Source organism: Falco peregrinus, chromosome 3 (genome assembly GCF_023634155.1).
Source record: "Falco peregrinus isolate bFalPer1 chromosome 3, bFalPer1.pri, whole genome shotgun sequence".
In the NCBI taxonomy this organism is placed as follows: Eukaryota; Metazoa; Chordata; class Aves; order Falconiformes; family Falconidae; genus Falco; species Falco peregrinus.
In genome coordinates this window covers 13,259,236-13,282,283 of record NC_073723.1, presented here as the reverse complement: position 1 = coordinate 13,282,283, position 23,048 = coordinate 13,259,236, and the positions used below count along the sequence as shown (strand labels likewise).

Sequence of the window (23,048 nt, the reverse complement as noted above, 5' to 3'; positions counted from 1 at the left end):
CTCTTTGGATCTTGGCACTCAGTATCTTAGTGATGTTTCATCTAGCTGGTCCAGGGATGTCCTTACACCGGGACCAGGATGGGTCAGCCTGCCCACTGACTGCAGATGTCTGTGCACTCAGAGCTTGCCTCTTGGAGGCCCCTGCAGCGCTGTGCTGCTATAACTGGTGTGAACACTCATCCTTTCCATAATGCAATGCAGAAACCTGTCATGGCAAAGCTGAGGCTGCTCCCACGTTGCTCACTCCTCCAGAAATGCTGTTCTTTGACTCACTGTGGTGCCAAGGAGCTTTTGTTAGGAGCTGGGCATGCAAAGAGCTCAGAAAGACATCTCTCCCCCACTTCCCTATCACACAGGAGATTTTACAATGGATGGATGTAGACACTGAGGTAAAGGCAAGGGTTTGGGCATTGCTCAGTGCATCAGTCGCTTGGCTACTGCCTGATTTATTGTCAGTAGTGTGACAGGTCGCATGATGGGCTGAGGCTGCTCTGTAGGTCTGATAGGGTCCAGCACCCCTTGTTCAACTTCCAGTCTCCTGACAGTGCAATCAGAGAAGCTCCAGGGTCAGGACTTGCTCCCTGGAATAAGCCCAATGTCAGGTTGAGATGCAGAGCCCTGTGTCTTCAGAAAGCCTTGAAAAGCAGCAGGAGGGCTACATGCTGCTGCTGACCTGCCTCTCCCTTCAGCAGGCTGCCCTCCCCAGCACTGGCACTGGTGAGAAGAAGGGCTGAGCCCAGCACAGCCCATGCTACGACAGACAGGAGAGCAAGGTAGTGCCTTGGGGATGAGCCCTGCCTTGCAAAAGTTGGAGGACTGGCTTGTCTGCTCATCACTCAGCTCCCAGCTGGATGTCAGCTGTGGTGAGAAGGGAGGGTGGTGCTTCACCCCCTCCCTACAGCAATAAAACCTTCCCAGGCTGCTGCTCTGTGTCTTTTTTCCCCATGCTTAGATCCATGCAAAGCTTTCCCTGGGTACGTGGACCTTGGGCTGTGGTGAATGTATCTGGAGGCAGATGCTCTCCTTGGGATTTGCTGCCTGCTGTGGGCCTGAAGGATTTGGAGGAAGCAGAGCCTGATGAATATCTAGTCTGATCATGTTTCATTTCCCAAAATACCCACAGTCGCCAAGGCTTGGTGGCAGAATCCTAGTGCTTCTCCTAGATGCTGTCCTGCTTCCAAGGAAACCAGCAGGAGTGGTGCTCAGCATGTCCCAGGCATTACTGAAATGGTACTGCCTGTGTGGTCCCTTCCACTTATTTGGAGCATGGGGGAGCTGGGTCGGAGGCTGTCACAGCAGCATCCCTGCAGATAATCTCACCTCCCACTCCAGACCCTCCATGCTAAATGCTGTTCCACACGCGTTGGCAGGAGTGTGAAGAAGTAAACGGGTGAAATCAAGCTCCTGAGGTTAAATGCTACAGGGAGAGGCTCTATCCAGACAGATAAACAGCACAGGGCGGGTCTGTTCTCCAGCCATGAGGCCATGGTGGCATGTCTGTGGCACCCTTTCCATCCCCCAAACAGGGTGGTCACATCCAAATGGCCCTCTGGCCCTGGGCTGTCTCCTGGGTGCGGTCTGGGAGGCATTTTTTGGCATGACTGAGTGTTGATAGTGGGCGAATGTGCGAGCCTGTGCTCTGTCCTTGGCTTTTTTACCAGTGTAGAAGTAGGTTCAAAGCTCTTTTTTGTTATCAGAGCACTCTGTGGGTCTGACCAGAACCCCACTGTGCTGTACAACTAGCATGAGAAACCCCAAGGAAGCAATGGCTGACTCCAGCACATGCAATGATTGATTGCTTGGGATGGCACATTGCATCCTGCCCCTCCTGGCCACCCTGCCCCAGGAAAATGAAATGGGACCAGAGCAGGTGGGCAGGACCCATCCCACCATCAGGACCAGGTGGCAGTGAGGGCACCGGAGATGTCGTGGCTTGCTTTTGCCTGTGGAAGTGACACCAGAGGCATTGCCTGGTGCTGTGGACATGTCAAAAGAGAGGAGAGGAGATACCCAGTATGTCTGCCATGAAAGCCACGTCTGGAGGACAAGGGGGTGAGCTTTTGGTTGCAGAGCAGTTTCCTGGTGCTAAGACCTTCGCAGCTTTGTTTCTGTTGGCACTTCCTTCATCCCATCTCCCTTTCAGCTTGAATGAAAGTGGATTTTCCTCCACGTGTGGAGGCAGGAGAGAGCAGCTGTGTGTAAGCAAAACCAGGGCCTGATGCCAAGCGCTGTATTTACAGCCCAGAAAGGGGAGGTCACATCCCTGGGCTGTACTTTCAGAGGAAGGAAAGCTTCATGGACCTCTTCTCCTGTCAGAGAGCTTGTTTCCTTTCTGGTTTCCCACTCCGGTCCTGCAGCAGTGGTCAGTTTGCAAAGAAATGCTGGTGGAAGCACCAACTGCAGGTGCTGTGGGCTGATGAGCAAAAGCCACTGTTCTCCCACACCTGGGACACTGGGCATCACTCTTCTCACTCAGACTCAATTTTGAGGCTCTGGAAGCCTTTGCTGAAACACTGTAAAATCCCTGCAAGTCGTGGCTGTCTTTTTCACGACATTTTAACAAGTTGGGAATGGGTCAAAGCCTAGTACATGGTGGATACAATCAAGATGGGGCAAGTTGTTCCTCCTATGCCCTTTCCTTGGCAAGAAGGAGGGTGTCTGCAGACAGGGTAGCTTTTCCACCCTGGTATTGCTCCCTGAATCAGTGTGGATGGCTTTTGGTTCCCATATCCCTCCCAGGCTGTCATCTGTTGAGGTTTACAAGCGGTTGTTTGCACTGAGTGGTTGGCGACTGGTCTCAGAAGAGCTGCTCTGCCAGTGGATGGGATCAATTACGGCATGTGAGCTGCTCTCACAGTACCCCCCAAGCAGTGGGGATGTGGTCAGAGAAGCCAAAGCCCAGCTGCAGTGTGCAGGGATGCTCTTGAGGTGGACAGATGCCTTTCCCTCCTTCTGCCCTACCACCAGGGCAAACACACCCCAGCAAAACCATGCCCTGCTTTTCCAAAATCACCGCAATTTAGAAAACCCAAACAACACACAGCCTCGAATTTTTTACTAACCTTCCTGGGAAAACACCCTTCTCTCATCCAGTGAGGAATATGATTGTATTCCCAGATATCATCCTGTTTGTTTCTCTGCCCTGCTGAACACACCCGTCGAGCTGGGATGGTTTCTGCCAGGACATTTCCTTGACCTGTAGTTCCTCTGCCTGCCATGGCCTCCCCTCTGGGGACAGCCCTGCTCTCCTCGCCCTCCTTGGCTGCATTTGTGAAGGTTTCAGCACGGCTATTACCTGAGGTGTGACAAGTTTCTAGACGTAAGGAGGGATGGTCCAAGCTCTTGTTCTCACCATGCAACTGGAGTTTTGATGCCATACCTGACTGGGTCAGCAGGAGCAGGTCAGGAGAGAAACTGAAACATCCTGATCTTCCCACACATATGCCAAGTTTTTCTGCTCTCATTGAGTTTTTCCACTCTCAGTTGGGAGCCTCTTGTAAAAAATCAGACCCAGAGACCCTAAAACAAATTAAGAGTAGAGAGGTTGTCTGTGGAGCTCATCATAGCTTTTCTACAGATAATGAAACATATATTTCTCATTTTAATCTCAGCTTTCACCTAACCTTGGAAATTTCAGCTATAAGGTTTCAGTGCAGAGGATCACTGGTGGGCCTGAAATACCAATCATGTAAAAGATGAATCGAGAACCTAAAGCAAATATTTAAAGAAAAAAAAAAAAAAAGAAGGAAAGCAATTTTGAAAACTGTGACTGTTGCCTTGCCTTCTGGGTCAGGGTGTGTGTGTCTACCCTTTATAGTGGAAAATTTTGTTTCTTACAGAAGCAAAATGGACGAGCAGACTAAGGCTTTCTTGTCCCTGCGGACAGCTGTGGAGGCTCTCACAAGGCCAGCTGCTACCACAGCTGTGTTCTCATGAGTTTCTCTCACATATCACTAGCCTGGCAGGTTCAAATGACTGCTCCCTACACCACTGTGTAACTCTAGGATCTTAAAAGTTTCAATTAAAAAAACCCATAAAAGAAACACAAAAACCCCACAGTGATCAGACAGACAGTTGTGAAGACAAGCACGATAGCTGTCACCTACTTTTGTTCCTGGAGAGGCTGGCCAAAATCTTCCGTGGTAAAGCTTTTGATCAGCCTTTCATAAGTGTGTTGGCATGGTTCAGATATCTATCATAGCCCAAGATTTCTGAAAAAGTATCAGAGCCTTGCTTGTCAGCACCTGTGTGAACATACAGCAGAGGGGACGGTCCCATTTCAGTGCCTGCACATTGACTGCTCATATCAGGAAAGAGGATCAGGAGAGCTGGACCTTGGACAAGAGGAAATTCCCACTTCCAGTGAAAAAGCAAGGACAGACGTGGGAATTACCAGCTGAGCTGTGTAACAAGTGCAAACTTAAATAAACCTGTGAGGATCATTGCTCCCCAAGCAATTGTGGCCAGTGGTGTCCTCCATGGACATTAACTCTTTTAAGGGAATCCCAAGAGGGTACTGGATTCTCCTCTCTCACCTCTTCTTTCTCCCAAACATCATTCACCACCCTTTTTCTTTCAGATCCCACAGGTCCCCAGTATCCCCACCCCTGGCTGCAGAGATGCCACCACAGAATAAAACACCATGGCCCTGGCTCCAAGAAGGATGATTCACATCCATAACTCTAACCTCGTTCCTCTGTAAACAGGGTGGTTACACCCAAGTTGCTTGCAAGGAGCATCCCCATGTCAGGGCTCTGTCTGAGACAATGCCAGTTGGGGTGTGCCCAAGCCATGTTGATGGTCTGATGGCATGGATGGCATTGGGGCTGGGCTTATGCCCTGTTTGGTGATCTAGTCCAGACCTGGCCCTTCAGGCAGGGCACTGGAAGACATGTGAATCACAGTGGATGACTCCATGTACGATAATGCTGTTTGGTATCTCCCCATGAGCCTCCAAGCTGGTGGGATTGAATTATCTCTTAGGACCTTGGAGGTTAAGGGAATGTGACAAAATGGCTTTGGTTCCCTGTTGGCTGGGAGCTGTGACCCCAAAGGACTCAGGTTTGCCACCCATTGCGACTGATACCAAGGCTCCTGGCGACCATCACAGCTGTCACACTGAGATGGAAGTCTACCTGGATCACCTTGTATTTCAGCCAGACATGGTGGGTCTGGGCTACCCCTGTCCTTCCTAGCTGGAGGTCTGGTAGCCTCTGTCATCTGCCATGGGGCTGACCTGGAGAGCTCTGTCCTGTTGTTTGGAGTTTACCAAGTCACCTACAGATCCAGGTGTGCTTCAGGAAAGGGAAGAATAGAGCAGGCTGCCTGCAACAATCAGGCCTTAGGTGGAAAGGGCAAAGTATGACACACGGTTCTTCCTTTTCCCCTGGGGTTTCTGGATTCCATGATCTCCCACCTTCTGGTCTCTCACCTAACCCTGTTGCCCTTGCACAGCCAGATGAAGAAACCCAGCCTTCCCTGACCTGCCAGGGAAGGAGAGGACACGACCAGATCAGCCTGATGCTGTCCGGGGCTGGGCTGGGCTGGACTGCTTGCCCTGCATGCACCACCTGTGTGACTCAGGGACACTGGGAGCACTACTCATGGCTGCCTTCTCACCTTGTCCCATGGCATCTCCTTTCCCTGTTGAAGCTGCAGCTTAAAACCCTGATCTGAAACAGTTTCCTCCCTACACCATAGAGCGGAGCTGCAACTGGAGCCACCTTCCAGAACAAAAAAAGGGGAAAGTGGGGAGAGATGACATTAAAGTGTCCCCAGAGCGGGCAGTTTGCTCCACCTCACTGCTCCATCACTGGCTGAAAACACACTTGGTCTGGCTCCAGTTGCACAAAAGGGACAGGCCTTGTACAATGCTCTCCCAAGGTCTGGCACAAACACAAGTTGTTGGCTGCCAAGACTGAAGTGGGTTAAAGTTTCTTCCTTAGCGCTCCCAGGCTCTGTTAACTGTTTAATACCCTTCATGACATCGGGTTAACACCCACCTAGCCCAGTTTCAGCAGCAAGATTCATCCTGCTGCCCTCCTCTCTTTAATGCCCTCCTCTTTTTTTTACGTCTCTGGGAAAGTAGTTTTAACACCTCCACACGGTGTTCTCCTGACACCATCTGCACTTCCCACTACCCTAGTTGTCTTTGCTCTGTTTTTTCTTCCAGATCTTTTCACCTCTTGCTTGAAAAAAAACTGGGCTGCTCTCTACTTCAAAGGATGCCCATCCCCCACCCCACAGCCGTGGTGCTGGTTGGAGCCCAGAGCCCTCGCAGTGGCCCTGGGCATGATTGCAATACCAACAGTACACAAGAATAGTGGGGTTTGGGACATGGCCAGACCGCAGTCTGGGTCCCAAAGCTTTTGCAGTCTTCTCCTTCGGGGGCACAAGAAAAGGGGTCAGGTGATGCCCCAGGGGTTTTCCCCGTCCAGGTCTCATAGGACACCCCAAAGTTTGACACTAGTGACTGGTTAAACTGGGATTTGGAGAACTGCAGAAAATGTTCTTCAGACCCTAAAGGGCTGTGGTTAATACCTGAACAGTGTCTACATATAGCAACATGTACGTTTTGCACAGTGCTAAGTAATGCCACCATAGAAGAAACAGTGAAGCATCGAAACTTCCCTCCCATCCCATCTTACTTCTTACCCTCACTTTTTCTGTCTTTAATTATTTCCCCCTGAGCTTTTTGTGTTTGCTTTGATTTATTTTGCTTTACACCACTATTTTTCAGCTCCCTTGTTCTCTCTTCCCAGTTCTGGGTGAAATATTAATCTTGTTTATTATTATTAACCTTCCCTCTCTCTAATCTATTTAAATGCTTTCTCACATTTCCACTTCCTACAGCCCATTTCTCACTTGCAGATTTTCTATTCAGCTGCACTTTCCTTTAACAGTCTCATTTATTTACTGTTCATTTATTTGTTTTAATTTCAAAGCCTTTCTTCTTTCTTGTTTTGGGCTGTGTTCATGCGTTGCTCCCTTCCTTCTGCTGAGGAGCTGCATTTTTCTGCTTGGTTGGCTCCAAGATAAGCTGAATTCAGTGCCATAATTCAGTTTTGTTTCTGAATTTTCAATGTGGGTGGAGGGAAGGAAGTTTTGTTTTCCATTTCTCCAGCTGGCTGAGAGAAGCCTGGCTATTATACATAAAACAAACATGCAGAATAATACCTACTATTTCCTCCCATGCCCAGTTGATCAAGTTTCCTGCTTGATCTCGTTCATGCATGTATTTATATGAAGTCTTGTTTGGAGGGTATGACTTTTTCACAGATTATTTCCGAAGTACAGTTGCTACATTAGCTGTCACGTGGGTCTTTCACATCCTTGCTAAAAAAAGGAGGTAATGAAAGATTCATGCTCAAGGTCAGGGAAAATCCAAAGAACAGAGTGGAAGACTTTGAAAACTGGATACTCATTTCTTCCACCCTGCTCTGGGCACAGGCAGAGATAGAAAACATTGGGGGCTGAAGCTGCTGTAGAAAAGGAGGCACTGGGTGAGGGAAGAATGACTGGAAGCAAAAGCCTCATCGCAGGGGTTGAGCATGGGGCCATCTGCCCAGGATCTTGCAGACAGGTGATCAGAAGACCCTATGAACCAAATCCTTGGGGAGTAATTTGGGGAAGACAAAGAGCAACTGGATGTTCTTTATTCTGTTTGCATGCCATTTGTGACCTTACAAACCTTGACTCTGAGCTCCCCTTGGTCATTTCTCTCTCTAAAGATGGTAGGTCCTGGTCTGCTGAGATGTCTTTTGACCAGGACTTGTTTTATTTTTCAGTTATTTTTGCTCCCATTTGGAGCTTAACTCCTGCAGCCATTTCCATGCACTTTGTGCTTCTGCTGCATCCTGAATCATTTGGCAAGAGGTGATGAAGTAGTTGTGGGAGCAGAAGGAGGAAGTCCAGAAGGACTGGAAAGGTCATGAGGGACTGGAAAAACCTGACAGAGTTCAGAGTTGGTCTACAGGTAGCAACAAACATTGTCACTTGGAAACCCTGGATGCTTCTGGAGGACAGAGAAGCAGAGCAAAACAAAAGCATCAGATCCTGTCCCTGCCTGGACCATGGGAGCCTCTGAGTGACAGTCCTCAAGGCACAAATAGTGTTGTTGCAGGAATGATGCAAGCTGGATTTCTGCTTAAAGCACGTTCCTTAGTAAAAGTGAAATAATTCTGAATGATTGCAGGCAATCCAGCAAAAAAAATTTCTTTATTGCCTGCTCTCCCACTTCCCACAGATATGAAGCGCTCATATATAGAGACCAGAGAGAAAATATGGCGAATGTCAGATGACACCTACTATCTTGCAAGTGATAAGCCATACCAGACTGGTGCAGCTGCCTCTGCTTTGCTCCAAGTTTTGCAGTTCAGCCCAACAGGATAAGGAGGGACTCCCATGTTTGAATCAGATAAATTGTTCCCCAAATTAGCAATGTGGACATGGTCAGCAGGAGTAGGCCTTGGAAAAAAAGATTGGATCTGAATAAGATGCAAAAAAAATTGCTACCTGGAGCCTCATAATAGGTTCCTACACACAAACACACCCATCACTGAGCACATCTTATGTGCTGTCACTCCCAAAACCTCAAATTACTGTAATCAAAGGAAGTCAAAGTAAACGCAGTCCCAGTATAAAACCTTACCGTGGTGCACCATTCCACATTGTTCAGGTGCTGAGGGCACAACAACCATGAAGACTTTTCTGATTGCCCTGCTGGTGACAGCCCTATGTGCCGAGCGAGGTAAGGCTTTGCAAAGGCTGGGAGAGCCAGATGGAGAGGATGAAAATGCCAGAAGAGAAATCAGAGATAACGCAGGGACACGAATGTTTGACAGCTTTTATTGCAATTGGTGAGGTCTTGGTAGTGCAGGTTTTCTTTGGCATCAGCTGCATCGAGCAATATTTAGTGTGGTTGAGCTTTAGCTTCTGAGTGCGTTTTGTTGAGGTACCCATAACCCAAAGAAGATGAGCTAACTGCCCTGGTTTTTCACACCTCCAAGTAGCAAGCTCTGACCACTCACACCTGAAGATAGACATGTGGACTGAAAAATGCTGATAGGAATTTGGCTGGACTCACTGCTTTGCCTTTGGTTTTATTTTTGCTCCTGAATGAAACTTGAGGAGTTGTTGATAAAGGTAAATACAGCTGGTATTGACATGACATCTTCTGCCAGTGTTTCACTTTATATCACACAATGACATTACAGTCAAGAAACTAGGTTGCTGGCAAGTATTTGAAAGCCTAAGAGCCCTTTGCTCGTAGGTTTGAAGAGCTTTTTTAAGTGTCTGGGAGTGAATGTGTTTGTAATGGGGGTCCACAATGCTCTGTGCTTGACTTTCAAAAGGAGGTGCAGATGTGACTACATAGGAATGTGCAGTTGAGAAACATTGGCGCTGTGCATGGATTTGAAATCCCAAGGAGTCCTGCAAGCCTTTTTGCACCGTTAAGGCTATTTCTGGCTGCATTTGCAAAACTAGAGCTAATGGAGGGTGGAGGCCAGAGGCAGGGAAGGCTTTATAACAGTTACAATGGTTTAAGCTGTTATTGTTTCCCGACTGGGAGAGATTTTCCTTGCATCAGTCGGTGAACGTGAGTTCACTTCAGTTGCTTTTGCACACATGCTGGGGTCTGGGCTCCTACTGCATCAGGAAGTGGTTTGAACAGCTTTGTGAGATTTGGAAGAAAAGCAGATCAGAGAGAGCTACAGGGTCTGTAAAGTGCCGTAACACTTGCTAGGCAGCGTGGCTGGGATTGCTTTGCCATGGTCTGCAGAAGAATGGTAGCCCACAGCTCTGGTTGGTGAACCTCCACTGGAGAGGTGAGAGGCTTGACTTATGCAAGTGGTGGAGAAACAGCAGGTCTTGAGTAGTCAGTTAAAGAGAAATTAAAACCAGGATGCCACAAGAATGTTTTTATCTGCTGTTTTGGAGAACACCTGCGCTTGCAACACCTGACACTAGGAAAAGAGCAACTGCGTAGGTTTCAGAGCAAGATGGTCAGTCATATGCTGAGGCACGCAGAGCTGTACCCAAGGCACCTGAGCTCCCCACATCACAGAGGGGAGGCCTTTTATTCACCTACCTGGGGCAGTTAGGGCATAAAATGGCTTTTAATTCTCTTTTAAGACTGCTTCTGGAATTGTCTAACCAAGCGTCACAGGCAGGTTCAACTTCAGAGATGAATGTAAATCAGCAGAAGCTGGGCTTTGGAGACTCCCTGAGAGGAGTTTCGTTGTGGAAAATGGGTACAAATTCAATTGAAAGGGGCTATTCTGTGCAGAAATGAGAGCCTTCCTAGGTTAAGAAGGCCAAGAGGAGCTGAACAAGCAAAATTACGGCCTAACAATGGAGGACCCTGGTGTGCAATTTGGTCACCTACAGCCAAGAGCTGTCCACCACTGGTGACAACGGAGCAGGCTTCCCTGAGAGCAGCTCAGCTGCCTCTGTCACCCCTGCTCAGACATGAGGAGCACTTCATGGGACTCTGCACAGGAGAGAAACAGCTTCCATCAATTGTGAATCCACCTCCAGGGAATGAGATGGCACATGCATATGTTTCTAGCATGGCCTGCTGGCCAGCCTGGAAGTTTGACTCAATTTCTTTCAGTTTTGCTCAGAAATGCATTTCCCATCTCCTTCTGGCTTTGTGATAGAGCTGGCTCAGCCCTGCTAATAATATCACTGAGAACATGTTGTTCCAGGCGCTGGTAGAAATAATCTCTCTATTGTCCAGAGCAACCTCTTCCAGGGAACTCCCTTTAATGTGGCTTCATGCTCAGTAATTTAGCTCACAGGGGTGTCGTAGGCTCTAATTAATTCATGTCTGTACGGTGTTTTGCAGATGCAGTCTGAAAATACTAAAAAACTAAGCTCTCACCTGAGAACAGTGCCAGTTCATCCTCTCCTTGCCAGAACTATACTAGACCCAGCTGGGCAGGTCGTGAGTTCTGCTTTTGCAGGTTGGCTGTCAACCAGGCCAATGTGGACCTGGGTGAGAAAGAAAGGTCACCTGAGAGTGCTGCTCAAGCTGAAGAACGTGTTTTCAAATTTAATCACTGAAAATCTCAAGTAAAGAAAGGAAATTGTTTTGTTCTGGTTGTTTCCTTTTTCAGCTTCATTAATCAAACCCAACCTCTTATTTCACTTGCTGTGAAAACTTGTTCGTAACATATTTTTCACCTTGTATTTTCCAAGAAGGGACATGGCTTTTGACACTTTCTTCCCAGGAGGACATTGCTAGAAACCATTAACAGGTGTCATGTGCGCTTTTTCCAGCTTCCTCACTGTTTTGCTACACATGTGACAACGAGCACTCCAACTGGAACTGCCTTAAAACCTATAAGTGTGAAGACCATGAGAAATACTGTGTAACCACATACAGCTCTGCTGGGTTTGGTGAGTACCAGCAATATGTCAAGGCGCTTTTTTTGGCTTTTTTTTTTTCTTCTTTTTCTCCTCCTTTTTTCCCTCCAAAGACACTGATGGGCAATAGATTTTTTAGGGCACTAGTTGGTCTCGTTGGAAAGAGTCAACCACTGAGGTTTAAGAATCGCAGCAGGTGTGAATCCCTCAGCAGTGCTCTGTGATCCACCACCTGGGGTACATTCCTCACCACCTTGTGGCAGGGCTGGCTGGAGCACACAGATTTTCATGAGCAGACCCTGTTGCTTCATCTGAGAGCTCACACACATGCTTCGTGATAGAGGATGGAAAGGGTTTGTGTGTAAATAATGGAGTTTAGAAACCAAAAATGCATTGGCAGTGATTTTTTGCTGTCCCATAGGAAGCATGGTGTGCTTCCAGGACTTTCTAGTGTCATGCATTTGATCCAGGTTGTGTGGATACTCACCCAGCCGTCATCAAATCTGCTGATAGCTGTTATTGCTGCACTGCAAATTAGGCATAGTGCAATACACCTCCTCCTATTGTTCTCTGGTCAGCTCTTGCAAAAGAATCTTAAATCACAGTTCTCCTTTCTTATCTATTCTCCATCCAGGCAAGGACATCGGACACCGCATCACCAAGAAATGTTCTGTAGACTGCCCTGAGACGAATGTGAACTTCGGTATGGCAGCTTATTCTACCAAATGCTGTAGTACCTCCCTGTGCAATTTCAGTGGTGCCAACAGCATAAAAATCAGCTATGCTGTAATGTTCCTGGGAGTTGTGGCCAGCCTGATCTGTGTCATCAGGGCAGGATTGTGATGAGGTGTGGAAGAAGATGTGACGACCCAACAAGGTATTCCCTAACTGAGAAACCAACATCCTCTGTCAAGTGTCTCCAACAGGGTCTATGGTACCCTGTTTTTTCCAAGATATTGCTTCAGATCCCATCCACAAAATGGCACAGCAGTATAGCTCCTATTTTTTCTCCTGTATTATTTGTTGTTTTGTACTGATTTTCCCTGGGAAAGCTCTTTTGATAGCATGTGTGTGACAATTGTCAGGCAAAATAAAGATTTATGTTATTCTAGAGTGTATTTGCTATATCCACACTAAGATCAGCCTGAGAAAACAGCTCTGCCAGAAAAGGCTGTTGTCTGAATCTCTACTTCACATTGAATTCCTCTTTTTAGTGCCTGGGAGTCTTCTCCTGGCTACTTTTCTCAATTGACTCAGATGCATCCAGCAGCTCAAGGCAGACACTCCATAAAGCCAGATGTTCTGCCTGATCACTCAGTGCTAACGAATCAAGGTGTCAGTCTGGAAAGGTCAAAGATGTTCATGTGGTTCCCATTGCAAGCAACAGCAAGAATTGTTTTTGTAACGGCTGACACCCAAGGCTGGGGGTTTGGCAGGTACTGGTTGTGCTTCTGGTAGTGCTGCAAAGTTCTCATGTGATCTCTGCAGGGTGGGTGGTTTCAGCTTTTAGAATAGGTAAAGGCCCCACCCTAAGATGCTATAGATCTCCAAGATGAGGATGATGCTGGAATCTGTCCTAATGGAAAAGGGACCTCTGTGCCTGCCTAGAAAAGATGCTGCTTGTCTGAGTGATTGCTCATGACTTCCCAGCAGGGACAGGGGAAACGAGCAGAAAGAGCCTGGCAGAGGTGACCCGTGTCTGATCTGTTGGGGAGGTCTCTGCTCCTTCTCTTTCCTCTGTCACTGCTGCATTTCTGGGCTTGGAGATGGAGGAGATGGGGTGGAGATGCCCCACAGCTCTTGGGGAGGAGATCTCCTGCAGTTCTTGAGGGTGGAGATGCCCTGCAGCTCTTGGAGGAGTGGAACTGTAGCTGAAATGGGCAAAATACATCCACTCTTGGAACTGGACAAGCAGCTTACAAGTGCAGTGCTATGTTTTGGGAGGGCCTGTGTAAAGGGGCACCTGAAAAAAAAGACCTCATATTTGCAGCCCAGCTGGATTTGACAGGAGTCCTGCTCAACCAGCACTCCAGACAAGGCTGAGGAGCACGTGTGTTTCTGTGCAACGGGGAGAAACCGCAGTGCTGGCTGAAGGCTGTGAAGATGTGATTAGGTTCAGTCATCCTATAAAGATTTAATTTCTGGGCAAGGAGAGTGTTCTGGCATTTATTTAAATATGAGATGGGCTAACTGAAGAATGGTAGCGTTGTAGCATTTCTGTGCTGAGGGACCAACAGAAACTTGGATTTTTGCACTGGTTTGTAACCACTTCTTCTATATGTTATTCACAATAATTTCTGAAATGATTCTCAAAGCTTTTGGCCAACTTGAAAATCCACGTTTAGCAAAAAAAATCTGAATTACACAGTTACTTTTAAATTTCAGCTTTTGTTTCATGAAAACTACATGTTTTCACTAAAATAAAGAAATCATTTGTCCTTCTCATGTGACAATTTCAACCAGGTTTAGAACAAGATGAATGAAAACACTCTCCTTCCTTCTCCACTCAGCATCTGTGTGAAGGGAAGTATGTCTTTCCACCCCACCCTCCAATTCCAGCTAAACACCCTGTTACTCTTTCCAAAATCTTCTTAAAGTTCCTAACTTCCAAATACTTGTAAACTGCAATATTATCTTCTCCTTTGCTTTGGTCCCTCTGGTGTCCTAATCATCCCTGTCCTTTCTACCCTTCTAAGTCTTTTTCAATTTCTCTCACCTGGCACTGGTGAGGGACAAAGATAACACTAGTATCAGAGGGACATATGGGACCAGTTGGAAGAGTGCAGGACCATCTAATGGAAAATTTCACTGTCAGAAATCCTGCAATAATTCCTTTACGAAATACAGCCTTGCTGTTTCAAAATCTCAGCAGCTTCTAGGAGACAAGAGATATTTTAGGTTTTGCTTGGATGAGACTACTGAGGCGGGGATGGGGGGGGAGTGCTTGGATGAGCTGCTATTTCTGTACCTGTTAATGGATGCTGTTGGCTGAAATAAATCTGAGTGTGGGCTGCCTCTGCAGCACAACGTACCGGCTGCAGAATGGCATCACCTTGTGACTAGAGCCCCCTTTGCTGCTATTACCCAAAACAGTCAGAAATAAAAGTTGATTTTCCAATAAAGATTCATGAAACCTCTTCTGGAGTGGGGAGAAGAAAGTATTTGACAGTAGAGGGTTGCACTACCTGGTATGGAGGGTGCCAGCTTCTGTTTTGCTCCTGCCTGGTGCCTTGTGAAGCCAAACAGCTCCCCTCCTTTGAGCTCTCTTGGTTAATTGCCACCTCTGTTCCAACTGAGTTTCGTGACCTACCTATTGAGAAAGCAGAAATTTCCTCACCTTAGTCACACAGGTCTCCATACTAACAATATTTATATGTCCAATTTAGAGGTGTTGGAAAGACTTACATCACCTCAAGAGCGAGGCGTGCCTTTTCAATGAGATTAATGACTGTAGGTGGGTCATATTTGAAGCCCAAATTTTTAATGGGAGATGGAAATCTAAGCAACTTTGAGATTAAGAAAAAAAGGAAACAAAACAGATGGAGAGCAGCAAGCGGCAGAGTCACTGGCAGAGGCTTGGGGCATGCAGGTTGCTCCTGCAGCTCTGAGTGTCATGTGAAAGGGATCCAGCTGGACTATTTCTGGGACTGTGCCTCCACCCCCATGACCAGACTGCAGAAAGAAAACTGTGGGAGGAAAAGGCAACAGCGATCAGAAGATAGGAAAGATTCCGATTTTTATGCAGGGAGGTAGGATGAAACATGATAAAAAAGAAGGAATAAAGAGCACCGTATGGAAATCCAGTGGAGTACTCCTATTTGGCATTTCACAGAATTTTGGCTGGCTATAATTTTTTTTTTTTTCTGAAGGCTTAATGAGTCTTTTATCAGGCAATCCCTCATTCTCCATGCTTTAACTGGTTTGGTTATTTCCTCCCTGACATTTATTTTTTGTAATCTGTGAAAAAAAATCACAGCTTGTTCAATGTGATGGGAGGGGGTGTTATTTCTATTTTTTAATTTAAGTGGTCATTCTCATTGCTCAGTGGAATTTATTTTCTAATAAGACAACATTTTCCCTCATATAAAGCATCCATTTTTTTTTAACAGAAACATTTATGATTTTGAACTTCTGTCTTAAAAAGGCCCACAGAAAATGATGTCTGGTCCCCTATGAAATGCAGTGGAAGGATACTGCTCTTCTGATCTAGCTGTATTGACAATCCTGGGAGACATTTTGTAGAAGTTTCAATCCTGATTTCAATTTTAAATTCAACGAATTTACATATGCACTAAAACAGTGTGGGAGTACATGATCTTTAAGGATGCAGTCTGTTCTGAGACCTAGGCTGGCCTGGAAAGAAAACATTCCTCTTCTCACATGGACACTGTTTTGTTTTTGTCTTTTCCTTTTCCTCCACTTATCCAGAATTAGAAACTGTTGCATTCTTAATACCAGATGAACAAGCTGCATTGTGAAACAACTAGGAAAAGAAAAGTGGGGAGGAATGTATGCCTGTTTCCAGAGAAGCATACTTCCACACACAAGCACTGACACGTTAGTCTCAATTACCCCGTCTGACACAGCAACCCTATAGTTATTATCCTAGCATCAAAGCAAACACTGTGGAGCTATAAAACCTGCCCTGGGTGAGTTCTCCTTGTTTTGGAGGCTGCAAGACCTATAAAGGATGAAGACTTCTCTTCTTGTCGTGCTCGTCATAGCCCTGTGCACGGAGAGTGGTGAGTCTCCAAGGATTGCTTTGCACTAGGAAGACCCCCAGAGCTGGGGCATGTCTTTGATATTGCAGGATGACAAGGGCGTTTTGCAGCATGAATGGTAAAGCTGAAGGGTCATTAGGGTCTAGACAGCATCACAGTCCTCAGGATAAGAAGGCAAGGGACGTATCCCCAACAGAAGTTGGAAGGAAGCTGAGGAGCTGAGGTAGGGGATAAGATACCCAACTCACTTGACTCATGCAGTCCCAGCCCAGCTCTCGAGTGGCTCAGTGTAGGCAGCTGGGAGCCCTTGGTGCAGCTCCATGAGAAGGGAGTTAGCTGAGGGATATACAGAGCTGGACAGGGAGAGGGCAGTATGTGCAATAAAGCTGCAGATCTGACATATAACTAACTATAGCCTGATTATTTTTTATTCACTTGCTTGTTTATTGCTTGCAATTACAAATCACCACTGCCTAAATTGTCAGAGATGTCACACCACAAGAAGATGCTCTGGCTCCTTCTGGCAGCTTGTTGCTTTGAGGTGCAACTTTGCTGATGTTGATCCCAGGTCTGGGCTGGAGTTGTAGGGTCCTATTCTCATTCTGATAACTGTATTTTTTGGGAAGGGTGCACTGGGAACCTGTGCTTTTACTTAGCCTGATTGGGCTCTACCAAAGATCGTTGCCTGTGCCACTGGGAGAGGTCCTGTTTGCACAGGGGTGGGCTGTGGGTCAGGCAAGGAACAGCTCAGGGGGCTTTTGCATTATTGCAAACTGAAATTTTCTCAGGTTCTACTGTAGGGTTTTACCTGCAAATTACTAGCCATTCTGGTCCTGATCTAGCAGAGCATTTAGGCTCATGCTTAATTTGAAGCTGTAAATATTCTTGCTATGGGACTTCACAGGCTTTAACCTTGGCATGTGCTAAACCATTGTGCTCAATGGGTTTGAGAAAGTTGAGGGCAATACATAAAATGATTCTTTCCTGCAGCTTATCAACTGTAATCACATTTTTTAAAAAGATCAGGTAATGAGACAGCAAACTTATCAAAGGAGTCAGTGAAAATTAACACATACACAGTGCTGCTTCGCTGTGCAATCTAGCCAGAAGGCTGGTTGCTGTTCCAGTTAATCCTGGACCTGACTGATTTTAATGGTGTAAATCCTGCATCTGCCAGTACTTGCACTTGCTAATCCTTTACCCATGTAAGTTGTTTATCTGGGTGGCTGGAATTATTCACATGAAAATCTTCCTTGAGGAATGTTCTTTTTCAATCAGGGAAGAGTCTTGCTGGCTGCAGTCAGGAGACCTCCAAAGGCAGCCTGGTTTAACCCCGGGTTTGCATCCTGAGTGGGGCACACTTGAAAAGAAATACTGTTCCCTTCCCCACTTAGCCCTCATTGCAACAGATATTTCAACAGGCACAATAAAACCAGAAGTGTTTTTCAGTAGCATGAGGAAAATTGTTCTACCTGACTTCAGGGTCTTAGCTCCCAGGTTAGGAGCCCCTGTGCCTCCAAGGTCCTACATAGTAAATGGTGAGAGAGAAACCTCTTGAGAACAGAGAGAGGTTGGCAAAATCAACCTTGCAGGGTGCTTTCCCCCACCCCCCAGCTAGAAGGGTCCCAAGGCAACTGGAATCTGAAATTAGCAGCTTTGGGAGGTTGTGATGAAACAACACTTGCACATGCAACAAGCTCCACTGTTTCCTGCATAGGTTCAGGAAGTTTTTCTTTGGAATGGGCTTGATTAAAGAAGCTGCATTAATTAAGGGATAAAATGAGCTACATGTCTGGAAAACCCAGTCTGGGGACTCTGCTCTAGCGTACGGTTATTCTGGGAGGAAAGGGTGGTTCCCAGCGGGGTGGAGCAGAAATGTACCTATACAGGGTTTGCACAAGAAAAGAGAATGAAACCATACCACTTTGTGTGGAGATGCTCTGAAGGAGGGTCCCAGCCTTGGGAAAAAAAAAGAAAAAAAAATTAGCCTGCAGTGTCAGGACAATGATGAATGCAAGAGAAAGGCAGGACAGCTGAAAGGTTCTGGAGATGAAAATGAGCAAGGTAGGAAGCAAATTTCAATAGTCTGGGTATCATGTCGGGACGAGCCAGGTACCAGGTCTGAGGCTTTGACAATCAATCATAAGGGCGTTGAGCATGGGAACACAGGGAGATGGGATGTGAGTCACTGCAAGCCCAGTTGCCTGGCCTCTGTGTGCTCTGCCAGCTGCTCTCCAGGGAGAGGGAAAAGGGACAGTAGGAACTCTAAGGGCTACAGGCTACAAGAGGAAAGTGAAGGTCAGTGCTGGGTGGCCATGGAAAGGGAGAAGGGGCTGTTAGCTGGACCAGGAAGAGAAGACAGTTTCCACAGAGACACAAAAGGATGAATAGTACCCTAAAAAGCATTTTTGTGGCTTCCTATGAAATACAGTGATCCTGGTCACCTGGGGTCACAGTCTGAGCTGCGGCCAGGTCTGGGCTAGTAGGATGTTAAGGAGCAGAGATCCTGTTTGAGTTAGATGAGCTTGTCTAAGGCCAAACAAGGGCAGCAATGAGGTTGGGACATTGCTGGCAAAGGCACTAAAAACAGAAAAGAAGCTTGAACAAAAGAGAAGAAGGGAGAGGGAGACGAAGAACAAGGAAGGCAAAGCTAAAGGACAAGAATAAGATGGGTATTAACCGGCCATATATACGGACATCCTGGAAATGAGGAGAGTGAGTCTAATTCCTGGTGGGTGACATTACTGCTGGAGTGTTTGCTCGAGATAAACAGATGAGTAGGAAATTCCCCTTATCATGCAATGAAACCTTCCCCAAGGATCTCTTTGCTATGAATGACTGCTTTGGCTTACTGAAGTGCAAGCTGTTCTCATTCGTTTGTATTAGCACAGCGCTTTGCAGATGCAATGTTACAGATGTACACATTTTGTAGTGTGACTCAGTCATCACCCGTGAACGGCTGTAAAAAGGAATCTGCTGCAGCCAAGGGGGCAGTTTGCTAAGCCCTGCCTTCTACAGGTCCAAGATTGCCTCCTGACACAAGAGAGCTCTAAAAGTGAACCAGCCAAATGCATCCATCTTTCCAGCAAACACTAAGAAGCAGATCTAGGTCACTTGTCCCTCATTTGAGATATGTTGGAGGGGCATGCAGCAAAATATTCATGCCTAGTACAGCCAGGGGGGTTACTCAACAGGTGTGTATCTCCCTTTCTGTATTCAAAAATATTTGTTAAATAGTTCACTGTTGGTTTGTGTGCTCCTTGAAAGGGTGTGTAAGCCAGGACACTTCAGCTGACTTGAGGATGTGAAAGAGTGTGGACAGGAATCGTAGAATCATAGAATGGTTTGAGTTGGAAGGGACCTTAAAGATCACCTAGTTCCAACCCCCTGTTATGTGCAAGGCCACCTTCCACTAGAACAGTTTGCTCAAAGCTCCATCCAATCCATAGGTCTCTTTCCATACAAGAACTAGTGGCCAGCAACCAAGACTTGGAGGAGCCAGGTTGGAAAGAAACCACAAGAGCTTCAAGCTGCAAGTGGTAGTAGACCGGGGTGCTCTTGGCAAAAGCACACTGGGAATGTGAGATGTTTAAATGGATTCAAGGGAGACTCAAGTATTAACATCCAAAAGGGAGGTCCCTTGAGGCTTACTAAATGAACAAACCACACCAGTGTCAGGAATCTGAGCTTAAAGTAATATGGGTCCAGGAGAGTCGCTGGGGCCAAGTTTCACACACTCAGGAGTTTTTTTGCTTCTGACTGCTGGGCTTGACAGATCTTCCATCTGGACCAGCACCACCAGTTTTGTGCTTCTACAGATATTTCTAGAGGTGATTGATGTGTGTTGTGTGCTTCTTTTGCAGCTTTCTCCTTGATGTGTTTCACATGCAAAGATGCATCCTCCAATATGCATTGTCTCAGTACAACCACATGCTCTGAACATGAGAAGTACTGTCTCACAACGTATTCTACCACGGGACTTGGTGAGTGTGAAGCTTTTCTAAGGCTCTGATGACAAGATGGAGTTCAGGTTAGGCTGACTGTAGAGCCTCCTCCTACCAGGATGTGTAGGGAAAGAATTAATGAGGATTGTAGCACACAGAGGGCAAACCTTGCAGCAGCTGGGAGCTCAGCATAGCCCATCTCTGTTGCAATATATTGTAACATTACCGCACTGCTGATTAAATGCACTCAGGAAAGGGAGACATGGGAAGAGAGGAGATTCCTCTGCACAAATCGCTTGCCTCATCTCCAAGATTAAATATATGCTCATGAGGTGGTGGAATTGGAAAGGGCCAGGTAGTGTGGAAGGAGCAATCCCAAGGCATGGTGACGATTATGTCTTGCAATCTTGCACTGTACAAATGCATTAGATCTCCAGAATCTTGCCCTAGGTTGCACTCAGCTGGCCCTGAAAACAACAGAGGTGTAGTAAGGCCTGGAGATGGTCTCCATAGGTCACATATATGCAAATATTGACATAGTGTGAGGAAGCGCAAGGGAAAACCAACAGCATTAAGTACAGAACAACATATTCCCACTGGATGTTGCACAGCCAGCCTATCATTGAAGTATGTAAAAACTCTACAAGATAAAGAAACTGACTTTTCTCTTTTCTCTCTGTCCCACTTCAGGCGATAACCGTAACCAGCGTATTACCAAGAAATGTTCTGCATTTTGCCCAACAATTGACGTGAATATTGGCATAGCTGGTGTTGCTACCAGCTGCTGCGAGACTTCCTTGTGCAACATCAGTGGTGCCAGCAGTGTGAAAACCAGCTACACTATTATAGCTCTGGGCATCTTGGCCAGTCTCACCTGCATCCTCCGGCTGGGTTTTTAAAGGGGCTGGGGGGAAATGTAGCTGCTTGGGCTTGTATTGCAAGGAATCAAATTCTCATCTGTACAGTGTGAATGCTGCCCTGCTTCTCCTACCTGGAAGGTCACATCTCATCAGCAAATATTTTTGCTTTTTCTTTACTCTGATAACAATGCGTAAGAGCACAGCTCTACCTCAAAATGGTGTTTGGAAGAGAAAAGCATGATACGGAGCCCTGCACTTGCAGAAGGGCACCATATAGTCACCATCTCTCCTACTACTGGCCTTTTTAACTCCTTGCATTTTTTCCCCCTTCATTTTATCCCTGCCATTCTTTTGTGTCATTTTTCTCTTTATACCATTTTCTGTTCTGTATCATTTTACTCTGAGGAAGCCTTTAATATTACAGTTGTTAAACAGAAACTGGGCACAATAAAGTGCTATTTTATTCTATTGTATGACTGTGTGGTATGGTACATCGCATGTAGCGGCTGGATGCATCCATGTTAGCAGCAACAAAAGTGGAGGCGTTGGTCTGCAAGTTGAATTGAAATAACACTGAAATATATTGCCATTGCTTTGCATTCACTTCAGGAAGTCTCTCCCAGATTTATTTTTTTTTTTCCCCTGCAATGGCAGAAGTGTCATTTTTGTGACTCCATTTCAGAGTAAACTGTATTCTCTTTAACTTGCTTTCAATTTCTCTTCTGGGTCAGCTGGCTGAAAGGAAATGGCTGTTGAGCTCTCCAGCAGGCAAACAGAGGGGACAAGGCAGGACCCAATGTGAAGGGATCTTGAGCATTAAGTTTACTTTAAACTGATTTAAGGTCTTCCAGCGGAAATTGCTTTATAAGCATTACGGATTATTTTGAAAGAGGAAAAAAGTATCTTGCATGGTGCTTAAAGAAAAATCATCAGAAAAGACAGATGGCTTCTACCGTGTGTCTGCTGGCATCTGGATATTTCAGCTTCATCTTTGACCAAATATTAACTTTGAAAATAAATCTTTTATGTTTGCTAGTCAAGTTTCCTCTCATGGTTAAAATTGAAGGAGCTCATTCCCCTGCACTGATCTTCCTTGTGGATAATCTTAGGAATGGGAGATTTGCTCACTCATGCCCTTCCGTAGTGAGTCACAGGAGGCTGAGATGCTTTCTCCTGAGCTGAAGAAGTTCTCCACTAGGATTACCCCAAGGAAGATCTCCCAGGGTAATTAGTTGGGTGCAGCTCACCCAGCTGGTTTTCTCTCTGTAGACTCATCGCATAGGGAGAGCAGCTCTATGCTTTGCTCACTGCTGGGCATTTGCCGAGAGCAGAGGAACAGCAACACTCAGAAACAGCTGGATCTTTTTAACAGGTTTGTAAATGAAATGTGGTCTCATTGCTCCAGCTCACCCTCACCTGCTCTTATCCCTTCTTGTGAGCCATTTCTCCCATCCACATCCTACCCCCAGCTATGCAATCCCTGACTGTCTTCTCTCCCAACCTTCCTAGTTGGCTTCTTCATCCAGTCTTAGTCTGGGCTTTACTTCCAACCTCTATTTTCTTGCTACAGCCTCACTTCATCTTTTTCCTCCTCAGTGCAAATGCAAGGTTGCCCAAGGATATTCCATCTTTAGCCATCAGATTCTCCACTGTCCCCACAGTTTCTATTGCACTGCCATCCCCCAGCTGAGCTGGCTCCAGTCTTCTGCCCAATCTACTCCGTTCAACTTTCTTCCCCTCCTGCCAGAATTGGAGATATTCAAGTGGCACACATATTTGAACACCTGGAATGAGCCAAGAACTGTACTGTGGTCTTGGATAGCCATACTCTGCTCCACACCCAGATCATAAGGTGGTAACAACTGAACTATTTAAAGTAGTCTTCAGACTTTTCTACCCACAGGCTTAGGATTTCTTAGGGACCATGCTGTCTGGCACAGGCAAAGGCCAAGCTGGGGCTACTACTGCCACAGATCTTGTCCTTCTGAGCTTGTGAACAGTCCTGCTCTTGGCATCCAGGTTTAAAATAAGGTTCAGTTTTGTGCTGCCTGAACTTGGCGGGTGCCTCCATTTTTGGGTTGGGAGGGAACCTGGCATGTGAAGGAAGGTATGAAAATGTGTGGGCAAAGGGGGTGAAGGCACGTGGTAGAGCC

General features: G+C 46.4%; 2 protein-coding genes across 2 annotated transcripts; both read left to right on the top strand.

Moving 5' to 3' along the window:
• The first annotated feature begins 8,691 nt into the window (after positions 1-8,691).
• Positions 8,692-12,447, top strand: LOC101917336 (lymphocyte antigen 6E-like). Its single transcript, XM_005235800.4, has 3 exons — positions 8,692-8,749; positions 11,284-11,403; positions 12,005-12,447. The coding sequence occupies exons 1-3, from the start codon at positions 8,698-8,700 to the stop codon at positions 12,211-12,213; spliced, it is 381 nt and encodes a 126-aa protein (XP_005235857.1). The 5' UTR covers positions 8,692-8,697; the 3' UTR covers positions 12,214-12,447.
• Positions 12,448-15,894: 3,447 nt separating this feature from the next.
• LOC101917158 (lymphocyte antigen 6E-like) lies at positions 15,895-21,368 on the top strand. Its single transcript, XM_005235799.3, has 3 exons — positions 15,895-16,112; positions 19,955-20,074; positions 20,726-21,368. The coding sequence occupies exons 1-3, from the start codon at positions 16,061-16,063 to the stop codon at positions 20,932-20,934; spliced, it is 381 nt and encodes a 126-aa protein (XP_005235856.1). The 5' UTR covers positions 15,895-16,060; the 3' UTR covers positions 20,935-21,368.
• The last annotated feature ends 1,680 nt before the right edge of the window (positions 21,369-23,048 follow it).

Coding starts and splice junctions, on each gene's coding strand:
- LOC101917336 (XM_005235800.4), top strand. CDS start 8,698: ATGAAGACTTTTCTGATTGCCCTGCTGGTGACAGCCCTATGTGCCGAG. Junction 8,750..11,283: donor AGCCCTATGTGCCGAGCGAG/GTAAGGCTTTGC, acceptor CGCTTTTTCCAG/CTTCCTCACTGTTTTGCTAC. Junction 11,404..12,004: donor ATACAGCTCTGCTGGGTTTG/GTGAGTACCAGC, acceptor TTCTCCATCCAG/GCAAGGACATCGGACACCGC.
- LOC101917158 (XM_005235799.3), top strand. CDS start 16,061: ATGAAGACTTCTCTTCTTGTCGTGCTCGTCATAGCCCTGTGCACGGAG. Junction 16,113..19,954: donor AGCCCTGTGCACGGAGAGTG/GTGAGTCTCCAA, acceptor CTTCTTTTGCAG/CTTTCTCCTTGATGTGTTTC. Junction 20,075..20,725: donor GTATTCTACCACGGGACTTG/GTGAGTGTGAAG, acceptor GTCCCACTTCAG/GCGATAACCGTAACCAGCGT.